Source organism: Hyposmocoma kahamanoa, unplaced genomic scaffold (genome assembly GCF_003589595.1).
Source record: "Hyposmocoma kahamanoa isolate Upper Pololo Valley unplaced genomic scaffold, ASM358959v1 100021, whole genome shotgun sequence".
Classification (NCBI taxonomy): domain Eukaryota; kingdom Metazoa; phylum Arthropoda; class Insecta; order Lepidoptera; family Cosmopterigidae; genus Hyposmocoma; species Hyposmocoma kahamanoa.
In genome coordinates this window covers 11,969,883-11,988,298 of record NW_020653200.1, presented here as the reverse complement: position 1 = coordinate 11,988,298, position 18,416 = coordinate 11,969,883, and the positions used below count along the sequence as shown (strand labels likewise).

At 35.0% G+C, this 18,416-nt stretch overlaps 1 protein-coding gene across 5 annotated transcripts in view; it reads right to left on the bottom strand.

Moving 5' to 3' along the window:
• Positions 1 to 3,939: 3,939 nt before the first annotated feature.
• Positions 3,940 to 18,416, bottom strand: part of LOC113240428 (neuronal calcium sensor 2) — a 67,064-nt gene continuing 52,587 nt past the window's right edge. For 3 of the 5 annotated variants that reach the window (XM_026477748.1, XM_026477723.1, XM_026477738.1), the window contains exons 2-5: positions 7,485 to 7,603; positions 6,364 to 6,507; positions 5,956 to 6,084; positions 3,940 to 5,493 (exon numbers count right to left, since the gene is read on the bottom strand). In XM_026477748.1, the coding sequence (XP_026333533.1) occupies positions 5,317 to 5,493; positions 5,956 to 6,084; positions 6,364 to 6,507; positions 7,485 to 7,595 (561 nt within the window). In that variant the 5' untranslated portion in view covers positions 7,596 to 7,603 and the 3' untranslated portion in view covers positions 3,940 to 5,316. The remainder of the gene's footprint in view (positions 5,494 to 5,955; positions 6,085 to 6,363; positions 6,508 to 7,484; positions 7,604 to 18,416) is intronic. The other 2 variants (XM_026477756.1, XM_026477731.1) reach the window with 1 other exon arrangement.

Genomic DNA, 18,416 nt, shown 5'->3' with positions numbered 1-18,416 from the left:
CTAAAGTATGATCCACAGCCTGAACGCTTTAGTTATTCAATACTTGTGCCCTAAAATATAAAATATCACGGATAATACAATGTTATTTTACCGATAAATAAATGTTAGGATTGTAATTACTCGACCTTCGAATACCCACTTTTTATATGTCGCTCGTAAATGTAACCAAAAAAAGTTACTAAATAACAAATAAACTACTAGTATGTTGGAATAAAATGGTATATCTACAAAAAAATAAATGAAGAGACGAATTTTAGTCTATTTTTTATAATTTTTGTATATTATACATGAATAGGCAAAATGTGAACCATTAAAAATTTCGTGTTGTGGTCACAGGGTCCTTCACACTTTGTTGCAAGATTAATTGTTTGATCAATACTCCTCGCTAGACATAGACTAGGCGACGTCCAGTTATCATATCCATCTTTACATGCAACAATACCAAACCGCTATTCCCAAAACGTTAAGTAAATTATTATTTCATGTAAATCTGTTAAGAAAACTTTATCCAAAAACTGTGTTCAAAGAACAGCATTTGGACCACAACGTATTTTTAATGGTACGTAAAATCTTTCTATCCTTAGGAATTACAGCAGAGAGTTGCGGGGACAATGTGGTTTACCTCCATCTATGACGTGTGCCTATCTACCCTATAATGGCCTGTAAAACACTACGCGACATTAAGATTCTGTAAATTATGAATATAATATGCATTGTAAATACTTTTACATAATTTATACTCAGACTTGAAGATTCTTGAAAAGTATACAGATGTGAAAACAGTTTTGTCAAGACAGGACTTAAAAGAGAGAGATCCACGAACTTCAATTCTTCGTATCTAACAGAACACTCAAACACCGGGCAGTCTTAAGCGTGAACCACGCGGAGAGCGGGTGAGAGGCGGGCGCGGGTCCGGGCGGATCTGCGGCGGATTTAATTCCGTCTATTTATATGGACGACAACACATCGAGCGCAGGCGCGTGCCGCACGTACCACGGAATTAGAACCACCGCGGTCCCGACCCGACCCGCGCCCGACCCGACCCGCACCCGCTTTGTGTGTTTCACGCCTTAACCTGTAGTACTAAGAATAAAAGGTGATGTGAAATCACCTTTTATATATTTTTTTCTGTATATGAGTTACAACCAATACAATATATGAAACAAAGGTATGATGACTTCGTTTGTTAACAATAGTCAGATACAACTCGTTTTCTTAGTGCGTCAGTATTGTAAACACACAGAACGTACTGATTAAACCAGAGGGACCTACTACATACTTTAATTCAAAATTCTATCAACTTACAGTGATTATTGGTAGCTATTACATATCATTCAAAAATGTTTAATAAACTATTTTACACTATCAAGAGTTACAAAAATATAATTGTACAGGCAAAGGCACAACAAAAAAGTTTGTTCTAATAATAATTACAACACATTGAAGATACGAATACTGCTCTGTCCCAAGGAAAGTATACATTTTTTTAAAAGTATTACACGAAGTTTTATAATACGAATTATAAAACAACGACACTTAGGGTCGTATTCTAGAACTCTACTCAATGCTCAAGTCAGGATTGCAATGGAAACACAAACACAGGAAATACGACCCTAATGGCAGGTACTTGAGTATGATTTCGAGTGCTTTAAACCATACTCAAATCCTGACTTGAGCATTGAGTAGAGTTCTAGAATACGACCCTCAATCAATTATAACCATAACATCAGTATTAAATATATTACAAAGACAATTATAATAACAAATAGAACTAATATAAGAGATAAAGTGTAAAGGGAAATAACAAGGGACTCATTGAAAAAATGTGAGAGACAATTTGCCGGCCAGTCTTGGTGCTTGTCGAAAGAGGTAACATCTGTAGCTGAGAAATAGTTGTTATTGGGTCTTGAATGTGGTTTAATTATATGATCAACATTAGACTTTTGTTACAATTTATTTATTTACCCTTTACAGAATAATTTGTATTTAAAAGACAAAGCAGTTTTTCGATTAAAATAACGGTAAACCATAATTAATTACAGTTAATCTTAGTGCCCTGATTAGATCCACACATCGTGAACCGTGTGATACAAATAACGATACAACATATTACTGAAAATATCACAATAGGTGTTCGGGACTTGTATAATTACTAAGCTATAATTAATAGTTAGGAAGTGGCAGATGATAAGATGTCCTGTCAATAATTTGGTACATAGTTTAAATGGCAACACGAATGGCACAGTTTACGACCACACACAGTTTATCCAAGCATACGAGATAAGTTAATATTCAAAATTAAGAAAGACTATTATCGTCAGAGTATATTCGTAAGTATCGATTTCGTTACAGTTAGATTCGTGCTAAAATGTGCGTTAAATTCCAAGGAGACTCTATGTGAAGCAAGAGAAATTTATTACGTTTAAGACTTAAATACATGCATGCACATTGCTAAACTCTATTGACCACTAAGTAGCCCATTAAAAAAAGAACAATAGCAACTGACACGTAGGCTTGTGTCGCGATACAACAAATGCAACAACAAAGTTAGAAATGAACAAAATAATTGACTAAATATTACTACGAAATTTTATTTCTCGTTTTAAGACATGTTCACATTTTTAGTAGCTTTCTTTTAATGTTTTTGTAATACGACTGCGTCTCTGTTATCAAAATGTTTCATTATCTAAGTGCGAAGCGATTCCTTATGTGGTGATTTTCGCCATGAAATTCATGTTAAATCCCATTATAAATCCCTTTGTGATATGTTACACAACACCCTGTCTGCAAGAGCAACCTTCAGGTCTAATATGAGTATTATTGATCCCTCTTTACTCCTCATATAAAATCAGTCGTTTTACAAGCATTTTACGATTCATTATATGACGTTCGTGCCCTAATCTGAAGAACTGGAAAGTTGCCTGTTTTGTATTTACAATTTTAACTCAATAATTTCAAGACATATTTTAAATTCATCATTTATAATTATAATTTTAAAACGCTTTGGAAATTTTCACTTATATGACACTATGCTAATAACCTATACAGCATAAGCATTGAGATTAGAAATGAAAACAATAAATAATTAAAATCTAACGTTAAAAACAACTTTGACGAAATATTTATAGATAAATGTAAGGAAGCTAGCAGACTGATATACTATTCGAAATGGATGGAGAGTCAAACATTTTCTGATATCTATAGAAAATATAATACCACGCCAGCGCTTAATAATAACTAAAATAGAACTAAAAATAAGAATTAAACCAAGGCCGAAAACGCAAGAATTACTACCTATAACACTACAAAAATTATTGGAATGTAATTCAATTAAAATCAAAGCTCCAAGTGCGTTATGAGTACGAGACATGTGTGACACACACATTTTTATATAATTTTTTAACAGGTAAAGAACCTATAACTATTTAAATGCGATATATTTAATAATCGTCTGTATTAATACCATGTAGCGTAGTTTTCAAGTTGTGCGTTAGTTTGACCGTAAAAACTGTAAAACGCACAGAAACTTACATCAAAATGCATCCAGGGATGATTACACGAAAAAAACTACGACTTCAACAAATAAAACGACGAGCAAAAACATAAATGAGTACTCAAACGTTTAAGAAATATACACCAAACAATAACGGGGGTCTTTGTAGTTGTGACTGTTCAATTTGATTGCAACCAATGTCAGACTACAAATTTTAAATTGAATTTATATCATTTCGAGAACAAGGGAAATAGACGAAATCGTTGTAACCCCAATCATAAAATAAACACGACTTTTAAATTTATGTATAGAGAACTAGAAGGCACAATAGTTAGGAAATTATGTCAATGTGACTAATGAAATTATAAAGGATATAACAGATGATACAAACGATTACGAAGCCTTTTATAGACGAAGAAATTTCAGATAAAGATATGGCCAGCTGATAGTAAACTTGAACAGAATTAAAAAATTGTGAAGATCCCTGACTATATAGGTGATAAGATTATAGATAAATGACACCTATACAAACAAAACACGACACCGATATCGAAAGACAATGTAAACTTTGTTACCAATGATAATTGTTATGATTACTTTAATTTTATTAAAAGTCATACAGAACTGATCAGATTGTCAGTGCTAATCGTGACCTTGTACATATCACGGTCGTGTACAAATACCAATAGCTAGTCGTGGTTTCCGTACTTGTCGCGTTTCTCCTGCAATTCTCGCTTTTTAAATCCAATCTGACCGATTCTGTGCACATTATCACTACGCTAATTGTTGCCTTAACTATTAAAACATTAAGATTGACATTAGTTTATACTGTGCAGAAGTGTAGTTCTCCGTCAAAGGAGGCAGGAAATGCAGCAGGATAAATGGAACATCCAAAGAGACAACAATAGATCATTGATACGGATAAACGGTTCAGGATAGGATTTATACATAATGATCGAAGATATGGAGAATCTGACAGCTTCTTAAATATTTATCATTAGGAATGGACATTTTCATATACTTTCAATACTCAAGAATCCATTGACATCTAGTTCGTTACATCAATATTGGATTAATTTCATAATTTAATACTTTTTTACAAATCGACGAAAATACTGTTTTGGGAAAGCTGTTAAATAACGCCCACGCATCGCATGTTGGGCTCGAAATATCTACAGCATGTCTTTAGTTTGGATGTTGTATGTCATCATGTTATCGGGAGGTGAACGTATTCTAGGCGTGGTGTTGACGGCCGCTCGTGCGAGAGAATCGCACAGGCGATCTGGCGTCCGCCGCATCGCCCGCTGACCATCGGTGCCATGTCTACACGACAGCAACACAACACTACCTCATATCGGAAAGCCAAGGCATGTTTCTGTAAACATTACCTTCCCCATAAATTCCCAAACTTTACTCAATACGTCATCAAAAATCTCTTCATTATTTCTGTGTATATAAAAATCTAAAATGTTACAATTTCAATTCTCAATCTGGTTAAAATCAGTCCGAAATAATGATTTCCGTAACCATTTGTATATATTTTAAAAGTTCATTTTTTATTATTATTTTTCACGATGTAGTCGCGAAATTACCCCATTACTAAAAGCAAGCGACCGCCTGAATGAAAACTGCAATGTATCCAGAATGGAGTCTTCAAAATTCAATATGAAATTAATAAAGAGAAGAGTTGTTCTGTTTAAGTTTCGCGACTTTTATAAATCGTACTGTCGTGTGGACAAGACGACGCCGTCTTCGCTTATCGTGAGATATAAAGTGGGGTGGGTTAGTGATCGGGCCGTGGGCTAGTGTGTGATGTGCGCAATTTAGGGCGCGAGCATTTTGGACAGCTCCTCGTCCTGCAGGCACCCTTTGAGGAACTCGTCCTGAGTAAGCTGACCGTCGTTGTTCTCGTCCATCTTGGCGAAGATGTTCTTGGCGCGCTCCTCAGCCGAGTCGGCCGGTCGGTTACTCGAGCAAGCGCCAAGCATATCATAGATGGCCTGAAAGTTCATTCAAGACACAATGTTAAGTCACGTTGACACTTAAAATAAATATTACAAGCATTAGGTGCTCACAGTGTCAAGAATAGCCACAAAGAAGAATTATCTCCTTATTGTGGCTGTGAACGTGCATAGTTGCTTGCACATGCAAAGTATTTGTCCTATTTTGCACATTAAACTAGCTTACACCACGCTTTATTAATGTACTAATCATGTTAGCCTAAAAACCCCGATGTAAAATAAGTTATTGTGTGCAGGCTGGCTTTATTAAAGACGTTATCGATATTTGATTATAACACCGGATGGTGGTAAACTAGTTTTCCGATGAGCGCCGGTAGGGTGTATATAAGCTCTTCATTGTAGCGTTAAATTTAAAAAGAAAGCATTAAAGCAGCCTTATTGTTCATTTAATTATTTCTGAATAAAGAAATTATTTTTGTTTTTTGAATTTACGAAACTCACCTGGACTATTTTTGTCATCTCCTGAATGTCTATGACTCCATTTCCATCCACATCGTACATGCGGAAGGCCCACTTGAGTTTTTCTTCAGGAGTGCCACTCGATGTCACATGGATCGCTTGCAGGAACTCCTGAAACGATCGTTTTATTTTGTTTCAGGAGCTCCTGCACTCCCAGCACAATACTCAGCTCATCAAAACAATATACAATAAAATGAAGGTAGTTGTTCATAATAAATAATAAAAACACACATAACAGCATATTTAACCATATACTGAGCTCTGTAAACAATTAATAATAAATAATTCGCATTAGCATTCTTCGCATTAATAAACAGAATGGTCGCCAGCCACGAAGCATTCGCAATAGACGCATAGATTTGTCTATACTTGACTGACCAACAATTTTACCTTAAAATCTATATAGCCGTTCTTGTCCATATCGAAAGTGCGAAACACGTGGTCGCAAAATTCGACAGCATTCCCGGAAGGGAAAAACATCTTGTACATGTCGACAAATTTTGCAGGTGTCAGTCGGCCGTTAGGGCAGTCTTGCTGTAAATTGACCAAAAACAGGCGCATGATTAATGGGAATGGGAAACGAAAGACCTGCTATTTTGAGAGACAATTAATTCTTCAAAAAACCACCCAATCATCATAAATTTTCTGTAGACGGACTTTAGAGAGCTAGATATAAGAAGCACTAGAGCGTGCTCTGCTAGTGTAATGCAGCAATACTAACGCCAATTACGCACAATTTTACGCAGCCCTCAGTTCCACTTCAACAGCACAATAAGAGCTGCAACAAATAATTAACGCCACACAAGCGCACTTATGACGCACTTTTGGAAAAAAGCGAACGAATTAATCTGTGCCGTTTATTTTAAAAGAACATTTCTTTTGTATATTAACAAGAATACATTTCACTGAAATACATAGCAAAACCGCTAAGCTTTGCAAGTAAATGAAATAGTTCTATTAACGACAGTATGATCACTGCATTTTCGGCCTATTATGTGCGATCACTGCTTTATTTTTTATTTTCCTTGCGTTAATTTTTAACTGTACAAAACTCCGAGTGATTCTTGTTCCTCCAATGCAATTTAATTATTCAAAAATACTGCACTTCCTCCCTTTTTGCAGGCATAAGTGCTGTTGTGAAGTGTTTTGCAGGTTTGCGTTATTGGTTTACCTCTATTATTGATATCTAATATCACAATAGTAGTTGTATCTTCCCTTGGTCTCCAAGAAAGCAGTGTATAGCAGTAACAAGACAAGTCGGTATACAGCTTTTAGTGATAAAATACCCTTTTAAAATCGTAAGTGGCTCATGGGCTCTACATGTAAGTAACATAAAGTCAAGGAGGTATTTGGATCAGCAATTGCCACTTTTAGTTACGTTAGCGTATGGAAGAAGTTGTGCACCCCTTACCCAAACCCCTTGGCCACTATTAAGAAAGGCTGCATTTTCCACTAGTGTGTCGGTTGGGCAGACATTAGACGTAAAACTGTAAACAATTACGTTTCATTACCTTGAAACCTTTGTACCACTCCTTGATAGTGGTCTCATCATACGATGTGTGAGTTTTGAGAAAATCCATGTCTTCCTTGGTAAGTTTGTCTTTACTGACAAAACAACCCATTTTGTCTGCTGAAACAATACAACAAGATTCTTACCAGGTGATACTTCGTTACATATCATAACACGAAATTTAATTTAACACCTCTGAATTAATAGTATCCTGTCAAGATAAGATTCCGAGGTCGCACAATAGGTAACTGTAAGGTTTTTATAGCAGATAATAATATAGGTACTATTTTGTACTGGTACATCTCAATTAGCCCGGGTTTCGTAGAAATAACAATTTTCATACAAAATAGTAATATACCAATAGACAAAAAGCACCAAAAAACCCACAAGATAAAAGTATTATCCAGACTGTACTCGTACCAATTAAACCCACGTTTCTTGAATCTAACTTTCCTTTACAAAAACGTTCCGCCCGTTTTTGGGTTAATTAATAACGCAATTTCGACAGGAGATTATTCACAAATTTTCTACATTGTATAATACAATAATTGTAACTGCTATAATACTTTTAGCGTTGAACATTTCTGGAAAATATTTTGTAACTTTATTGGCTGTATTAAAAAGCCTCATTCTATAGTAAAGTGGGTATTGATACGTAATTAATTTGCTTGAAATTTAATGCGATGATTACTATGTACATTTATTTTAGTTGTTGCTAAAACAATTATGTTTACTCTATAAGCAAATTTATTTATGATTTAGCCTTGCGTGAAAATAATGTTGTGACTATACCCAACTTACTTGCATATCGTCTGCTACACCTATGTGTAGCAGACGATATGCGGTTTTCAATACAGTTATGAGTAAATGATATTTGATGACAGTGGCCTGGTTCAGAGTCTTGGGGTGTGGAAATGTCACGGACACCCCTCCAATACAGATAAAGCGCGCCGTCCGTCTACGTTTTAATTTGAGCGATAGCTTTAAGTTAGCCTTAAGATATCTCCATAGACATTCACATAAAACTAAAGAGATTTTTTATTCATTAACATAAAAGCAACGATTTTATATACTGCTCATGTCAACGTTTTACTGACACATGTAATGATTTTTGGTTGTGATATTACGTGATAGCAAATAGTAAATGATATTAATAATTATAATAATAATTGTATTAATAATTATAACAAACTAGTGGAGTAATTTCACAAAAAATAATTGAATATCAATTCAATAAAAATTTAAAAATAGTGACTTATGTTTTATCTCTAACACAGATTTTGTCGTTTACATCGTCGTTTAGTTATTCATTTTTTGTCACTAATCCTTACACTTAATGAACGCGTTACTAAAATATTGCATGAAATCTACAACTAATTTGTCATCAAACTACGTAAACGAGCGCAATTCTTGCATCACCCAAAAGCAATGAAAATCGATAGTAAAAGTCAGTATGTGGATTACATATCGATCGTTGCAGATGCAGTACCCAATTTAGATTTGCGCACTAATAAAATTACGGGGAAACGAGCACAGTTTCCCGACGCTTTTGATGAATCTTTAACTAAAAGGTTCGATACTGTCTGAGCGCGACGCTAATTTCATGAAGGCAGCTTTCAAATTGTATCTAAAGGAAATTCGATAAATTAAAGTCGGAACTATCGATAGGCCATCACTAAAAGGCCGAATCATGGAGAGAATCCATCATATCCCTTGTTTAGTCGACGACGCCCGCTTTGCTACATTTGCGCAGCAAAATTAATCTTTAAATTGAGAGAAGGTAATCGAATCGCTGGCTAGCTAATTGTTTCTCGTTGTTGGTTTTGGAGCACCTTCGTGCTATATAGAGATATAAAAGTATAAAATTACTTTTATAACTCTACCTGCGGAAGCAAACAATCATTGAACGTTAGTTTTATAGACATTAAAACTGTCGTATCGTATAATCAACCACAACTCTTGTGCATTGGCAGAGCAGCCTAAATCAGACTGAAGGCTAAACAAATTGTATTACAGTCGATCGTCTTGATTTGTTCACATTTTGTAGTCGAGGGAAAAGCAGAAGTTCAAACTCTGTTTGTGTATCTATTATGTACACGTTTTTAAAGGGTGCCCAACTTATATTTTTTCTTAATTTGTGAACATTTCGAAAAAGATCGTTTCCACTATTCCTTATTTGTCTAATTATTGCGTGGGATGTCTTGTATACCTAACGCACAGGACATCTAATGTCTACCGTGAGATTCTGAGAATATCAAATACTGTTTTAGGTCGACATTTGCCAAGTCCGTTTGAAAAAAGTGCTGTATGTATTTCGCGGTTGTACAGAAATCAAGAACTTACAACAGCTAAAGTTAAAAAGCAGGGCACTAAAGTGGGCGTTATTGCTAGGTAGTAATATCTTTCATAGAAAATAATCACTCAAATAAATAACTAATCAAAGATAATAATAATTACCTTGACTTTTAAAGAACTGCAAATGAAATTCATTGCTGCAAATTCGACAATAAAAATGTTACTTTCCATCTCAGGTTTGAAAGTATATTTGGGATCCCAAAAAACGATGTATAAGAATATACGACTAAAAAGTTTTGAATTATTATTATTAAGTTACATTCAATACCTTGCGTTCGATCTTTTAACTTTAACTAGATATGAAAACGCAACAATGAAATTAATGTCTTACTTACAGGTTAAAATAAGCAAATAATGTGTACTAAACAAATCCACAGGTTGTGAGTGGAACACAGACTTTTAAACTTTAAATGTTTTTGCGCACAATATTGCTATAATACACACAAATCCTTATATCCCTACTAATTATATATTATACGAACACATAGGTTGAACAGGCAAGCAACGAGAAAAACATTTAAATATTCGACTCTGTGAAAAACATTCCTTTCACGAGAATTTGAAACGTTGTGATCAATTTACTTCTTTGACGGTAGGTTGCGGGTGTTTTTTACGTGCTAATATATAAAAAAAACAGAACGTAACTGTACGATTACATTTCACGTGACGAAAAAAAAGCGAACAACATTAGCAAAGAAAAAATATATCTGGAAAAAAATTGATAACTTTTAATGTACGATATATCGCGCGCATAAATCAATAGTTGAAAAATGTGCTCACACATTTTTGTTACACCCTACTATTAACGAAAAGTTTAGTTAAACCTTTGTGAGTAGAATTTCCCATGTTCTCCTGCAACGCAAAATGAAATCGGATGGCCGTGTGATTTTTAGTTTACACAATGGAACGACCGCGTATATTACCGAGGATATTAAAACGCGAATTCTCCTCTTTTATAAAAGGAGAACTATACTCATGGTGGCACAACGATTGAAAGTACTAATACGAAAATGAAAATTATATTATAGTACGTATGTTTTAAGGCGAAATTAGTATAGCAAGGTTTCTAAATTATTAAACCTAAACTAGAACTTATGAGACTTTATTTTAAGAATACGCAGTGATTTTAGGAGCAGTAGAGCTCCTTGTGAAAGAGTTAGTCCAGGGAAATACTGCCACCGTTTCAATTTTGAACCGTAAGAGTGCTAGTGAAACTACAGGCTCGTGGGATTTATCAACTTAGATCTCAGGGTGACGGGGGCAGAGGGCGATCATTGCGATTTGAAGCTTACCTAGTCAGTAGTCATTAGGTATTATACAAAAAAAAAGACCTAAGTCTCTTGATTACTAGCAAATATCCATCAATCATTAGACGTCCTAACATCTTGCCAACATCTTATGCGGTTGGCGCGCAGTTTACGTCACACGAAGCGATACGTGATTGGTTATTTTGAGATGTTTCCGAACGCTATGAAAAAATAGATTAAGTGATTTATGTGTATTCAACAACACAGGCGAACGATAGGCCGAAATAGTTTCACTATAAACCTGAAGGTAAGAGTGTTTCAATGCCGTCAACATTGCAGTGCCGCGGGTGATACGTGCCATAGTATATTGAATCTGTATATTTGAATCTCGCTGCCTACCCGAGACACGCTTCCAGACAATTTAAATTCACACTACGCTAGTAACGTGTTATTTACCGAACACCCACTGTTATGAATGAATATTAATTAATAAAATTACAACAAACACACTTTCTTAGTCAGTTCACCCGTATTAAATTGTTTGTGAGCAATTTAACACGTCTATCAATTTGTCTGCTAAACAATTAAGTTTGCAATTTTCGGTTTTATTTCAATTAAGCAATTAAATGTAACATCTCTTAGCAACACCTTTAACAGTGAAACTTCTTATTATGGCCATACAACTCTTAAAATATTTAAAACCAAAAGCTGCCGCGGGATTATATATATTTGAATGTTATAATTGTATCTTGTTCTGATAATAAACGTAAACGTATTTTTATTACTTTTGTTACTTACAAATATTATCCAAACATTAGATAAAATTAAAGCTCTCTGTAGTTCTCTACAACAATGGCAGATACAGTGTACTTTGCGAGTTGGGCCTCACTTGTCAGCACGACAAATTAATGCTGAAGTAAAATACGAGCTTAGTATGAACGTGGTACCTACTAACCAGACATATTTTTAGGCCTGAATGCTTATTTACTGAACGATTTTCCCTATCAGATTTTTTACGTTACGTACTTCACGTAATTGCTTTTAATTCTTTTTCCAGTGCAGAACAATACATTTCTGATATGTCTGAGAATTCGTTATGTCGTGATAAGACTCTTGTAATTAAAGTTTTTTTCAATCTAGCATAACAGTAGACTTACCATGAGGTGTTTATTTTACTTCACGTCAAGAAACCTTTTTGTTCCCTACCACTACCTTTTCATTGAGGTCGCACCAAACTAGTGTGACCCGAAAGCGTTTTCTATGTTACCAAGTGATGGGAAGAACAAGTTGCGCGGTTGGTGGTAAGCGTCACGCCTACCTGTCCATAACAGTTGCAGTGCTGTTTATAACTTTAAATCACAAAGATCTCTGAGGCCTTATGCCTGACATAACTTAAAAAGTCCCACAGTTACATCCGTCTCAGACATAGGCTTTAGGTATTGATGCATTTGGTTTCAAATCGAAATTGATAGACGTATTTTTGTATCGGTATCAAAAACCATGGTTTCTTCCAAAAACAAAATTGATTGTTATAACACGAAAAGCTATTGAGTCGATGATTATTATTTTAAAAGTAAGTAGTTTTTTATTCACATAAAATAATGTGCACCAGTGATCAAAGTGAAGCAAAAAACAAAAAGCACTAGCGAATTTAGCAGATTGCCAACAACGTACACCGGAAGTGCGCTCGCAGGAGCGGATCATATTAGGTCCTTACCTATAAAATTGCCGACTGCAAATACTGAGCAGTTTGAAGTTCGATATCTTTCATAATATAGCTATGATGTATATATTTTATAAAATTACACTAAATAACTAATTATTTTTTTTATTTAATTATTTTTATTACAAATAAATACACAAAATTTTCCGTTTTCTATTATTAAATTTGACTATAAATTTATTCTAGTGTGTTGTTATTGGAATGAAAATGTACTTCTATGAAATTTTAAATCCTTATTGTATTTCCATGTCGAATTATATCCGTACTCAGAATAGTTTGTAGCACCGTTACATACTTACAACGATTATCGTTGAAATCACTGAACGTACTCAAAAATATTTTAAAGCACGCACACATATTATGTACCCTTAGCGCTCTATCCAACAAATTATACATGTTTGCGGGACGCGTCCCCCGCGGTCCGCGTCACCGCGAATACCCTTGCTCTCCGCAAGTAACTACATCCGTTGCGTATAGGACAGTTTTACAAATCATATTGTAATATGATTTGTAAAAATGTCCTATACCTATGTTAATGTAAACTCAGTTACGTTGTTCTAAAATCGGAACCAACCCACATTTAAACTTTTTGTAAGAATACTAGAATGTGATAGTAGGTAAATGCAAGACTTGCGAGTCTCTTGGGGCAAAAGCGAAACCCAGACCAAAACTGAGCGTGCAATACCAAGATCAGGTGTGCTGACGCGGGACCAAGACTGGGATTAATCGCATCTTGGTCTTACATTGGGCAACGCTACACCAAATCGGTAATTATAAGTTAAGAGCATATAAAGCTTAAACAGTTCTTATCGGAAGGGGCAGAGATGCGAATTTAAATCTTAAGTATCAAGCATAGCGTGCTCTTGACCCTGTAGAAAAGGGTGCAGCACTAACTCCGCTCACTTATTTTTGACGTTACGCAAGCTGGAATTACACATTTTAAAGTGCGCTGAATAGTCCTGGGAAAGGATTGATAAAATAGAGATTAAAATCTATCGCCTGAGTGTTTTACCTAAAGAAAATAAAGAAAAGAAGTTAATTATGTAGTACATCCCATTTTTTACCATCACATTTTAAAACACAACTATGTGTTTTTTATGCAATTTATATAATTTTTAAGTTAAAATGATTATTAAGTATTTTGATTTATCTACAATCACTTGATGTATTAAATTTTTGTCGCGTACCTAACATTTTTTAAGCTGACAAAATCTTGTGAAGACTTAGAGGTCAATTAAGCCCATTTATTGTGAATATTGTTACTATGATCTGATTTAGTTTTAAATCCTAAATAATTAGCAAGCTAAACATTCACTTGTTACTAGTGATTATTCACGTGCTAAGTAAATGATTTTTCAGACGCCATTAGGTCATGTTATCGATTTGATGATCTTTCTAATCCTGCTGCGTGTAACGGAATTATAACTATGACCATTTAATGGTGACGAAACGTTATCATTAAACTTCTGGACAGGTACTAAAAGTGAAGGCGACGACAGGTGAAGCCAATAATTTAACAGCTAAAGGACATGGATCGAAGTATAAAATGCCGATCACGTAGGTAAGCCCCATTTGACTCCGAAACACTTTTATGCCATTCATTTCGCGTATGTTAAACATAAAAGTTGCAATTGTCTGACTATTTAAATCTCCCCGGGGTATCGCACTGGCTACTAATTATAAAAGTTAAAAACTAAGACCATTGAAACGATTAAAATGTTAAGAATTAGTGCATTAATGCAGAGGCCGAGACGTAAGGGATTGCTGGATGAGTGGAAATTACAAGGCCAGCACCAGTGAGTCAAGCAATCCCCGTTCTAGTAGTAGTTCAAAGTACTTTAGTTTATTTTACCACATTTTCTTTTTTCGACAAGTAAGCGGTACAGATAGGAATTTTTAATTCTAGCAATTTCGAAAATTGGGCAGTTGGCTGTATGAATTTTTCTTTTGCCTGTTTACAAAGTTCATTATTATTAGATACATTTAAAAAGTTTAGAGCAGCGGACAGTGATGGACTTTCATAGTTAGGTACTTTGCAGGCCTTGGCCGGGAAGAAATTCCACGGTTCTACATGACAAACATTCCGTGTTCGTTTTTTGAAAGTAATGCAAACATTTCCGAGCATATTTGAAAAATAACAATTAATATACCGTGAGACACGGATATACCCGTAGTAATAACTAAAGCCACATAAAGTCCAATTGTAACAAGTTGGTACGTAGCCATACCGCATAATTTGCTCATAAATTATATAAAAATAAAAAGCACGCATAAGAAATTTCGTGTGACCTTCTTAATAAAACCTCGTACATCGACCACAACCCTTTAGTTTTTGTATAGGCCTTGTTTTATAAAAACGTATTAACTTAATGCGTACTGTTTCTTATGGAGTAGACTGTACGGCGAATACCACAACAGTGTGAAAGAGAACAATATTGGACGTAGTTCAAGAAGTCGGTTATTTGGACTAACTAGTGCCTCCAGTAAATAAAATTAAACTAAAACGTAGTTTGTAACTGCCGGAAATTAAATTTTGCTGGCTTAATAAAAAAAATCTTGAATCTTAGAAACCACCAGTAGAGCTAGCATAATAGGGCGCGACTTGCGCAAGAGCTACATATAGAACGCGATACCGCTATTCTCGCATAGCGATCCCGCGCTCTAAGTCGCTCTCGCACAAGTTGCGCCCAATCGTACTAGCCCTACATTTAAGTTGCAGTAACTCGTCATAGTTTAGCAACTGTAACTAAATTAGATCCATTCAGCATTCTCCCGAAAGTTACAGTGCTCAAGAACTTATGTCCTATATGGCTAACGTGCAGATATCGGATGTTGAAAACATTTCGGATTACGGGTGAATGAGCGTTTGTGCTCTGGAACCAAACGAGACCTGGAATAAAAATGACTGAAACGAAAGATCGTACATACAATGTAATCACATATTTCACTATAAAATTACAAACGGCAGTTATACTACGAAACTCAATGCCTTTCCGTCCTCTTTTCCATTTCTCTTTGTTCGCAAATGGGGCGAGTTTGCACAGGAAAATGTACTGTTCATCACAAACTGCATTATAAATCAAAGAAACTTATACAGTGCAAAATGAACTAAAAAAAGTTAATTGTAATTATGCGCGCAACCAAGTCTAATTGTCGCCTCGTACTGTAGCCGAGCATAAATAATGAAGTTAGCTAGCCTTCTCATATAAACATATAGATAGCAAAGTTATAACCACTATTCCAGTCACAATACACGTCAAACACACCGGCAACTCTAGAAATGTAGCGGCTTTCAAGTCAGCAAGTATAATAGCAAAGAATGGGGCGTATGAATACCTACTTTAATGGGTAGCAAAAAACAATTTATTTTGCGTTGCTCATCGCTAGCCGGAGCGATGATAGCAGCCTTTAGGTTGTGCTAATTGGGGCGACATATTTGGATAATCTTAAAAGTACTGTAACAAACCTTTATACCAAACTAATTAAGACGCTACAGGAAAATATGTTCAATGGGTGGAGTCCAGCTCCTTCCGAAGGTGCAGTTCCCTATAACAAGATATCGTACGCCGACCCCGGCCGTGCTCCCGAATCATGCACGAGAGTGGCTTTCTGTCTTTTTGGATTTTTAAGTTTCTTCTAGTACTAAGATTCTATTTATCAGGGAAATTAGTTTACTCGCAACCTTTGAGCATAAGTACAACATCTCACATCTAATGTTTTTTTACCATAATTATCCTAATATCTTGTAACTGTAGTAAATATGCTATTATAAAACGGTAACGGAGTTGTGTCTTGTCTGTTTTGACAATGAAGATATTTACACCCAAAAAAGTGGTGTGAGAGGTACATCCTACAGCGTAATCAGTTCGAAAGATTTTGATGTATATCGTTCTATGAGTGTTATAGCATACATTAATTTAAAATAAGTCACTTATGTATCAGCAAACATGACTCCATAATATAGTATGTACCTACTGTGTAAAATTTTTTTTAAGGGGAAATTCAGATCGCACAAAATTTAAATTGTTTTAAGTAATTTTCGTTACTTTACAAACTTTTATGGCCTACTAGCCGAAAGTATAAAAGAGATATGGCAATTACCTCCTGTAGATATCAACCTTTTAGGAGTAATCAACGTAAGCGGCAAACGACATACGTAACCTCATTTTGTTTAAAAATTATCACATGTAAATAAGCATCCCATTTAATTTAAAACACGTGATAACATTTTCTAGATTTAAAGATAACATTATAATACCGATTAAATAATCGGTATTATAATGTTATATTGATTAAATAAAATTATTTGAGAGAGTTTATTTAAAAAAAATAATAACATTAACAATTAACAACGCACACACTCATAGCCCTGCACTAGGGAAACACTGTATCTCGGGTGCCATGGACACACACACTTAGACAAATACAAAGTACACCCAAACTCACGAGAGAAGTAAATGTAGGCCATACAAATATTTCTCCCGGTCCGGGAGTCGAACCCAGGACCTCTGCGTGACAGTTCAGCATGGTAACCGTTCGGCCACGAAGCCAGGTAAGTTGATACGTTTATCAGGATAAGTTGCAGCAATCGTATTTCCAGCCTTAATTTATTTAGATAAACCTCTCTACCACTACCAAAGTGACTTAATAAACAAATTTTAAGTTTCTTTTTTCGTGACTCAAAAATTCTTATGTCTCGTAAGACTGTCAACTTTTTCTTGCCTTTGTACTAAAACAGTATCCGTATAAATACTCGTATCATGGTTTACTTGAATTGGCTGGTCTCTGTGTTATTAAGTTACCAACCAAATTCCATGAAAGCAAATGAAATCATCGTTTATTCATTCCCCTCAAATCGAAGATATAAAAATCCTCGTAAATCTGTCCGCTTTATTCGCCCACGTTACGAACAAAAAGACAAATAAACTCATAGACTATTAACAGTGGTTTGAAATGGAAATCGCTCCACTGGAGTAAAAGATTCGCTACAGATTTGTGATGATACATCACTGGAGCCCTAACTCGCGTCATCTAGTAAATATTTCCGATACCAGGAAAACAGTTCCCGGTTAGATACGTTTACTGTGGCGGCTAAACTGGCACTAAGTTTCCAATAGCGCTTTCTTCGTAACGTTATAGCGCTAATGTACATATATGTATCGTGCTATCGAATTATTGGTCGTATCCATTTGAATAAACCTCATTAACTTGCATGAATGGAAATACAATTGCAAATAACAGAACACAAATTTGCAATAAACTATATATGATTTTACTACCGTGATCCGGACAAAACGGAATTCAAACTCTTTAGAGGACGCGGTATACATACAAAATACTCATCATATGATAATTTAAATTGAATTTATACGTATCTGAAAATTTCAAATAGTATTGGGGTTAAAGTATGAAATTGCCGTTTTATTGCAATAGGTTATTTGAATTTTCATAGAATCTTCATGGTTTGAGGTTTTCGAATGAAACTTTTTTCAAATGGTTTCTGTGTTTTTTTTTTAAATTTGAAACATTTGAATATCGACTTTCAATTGTTTTTGTTATTTAATTTAGACAAGAAAGATGGATACTGCGAAAATTCGAGTGATTTTTG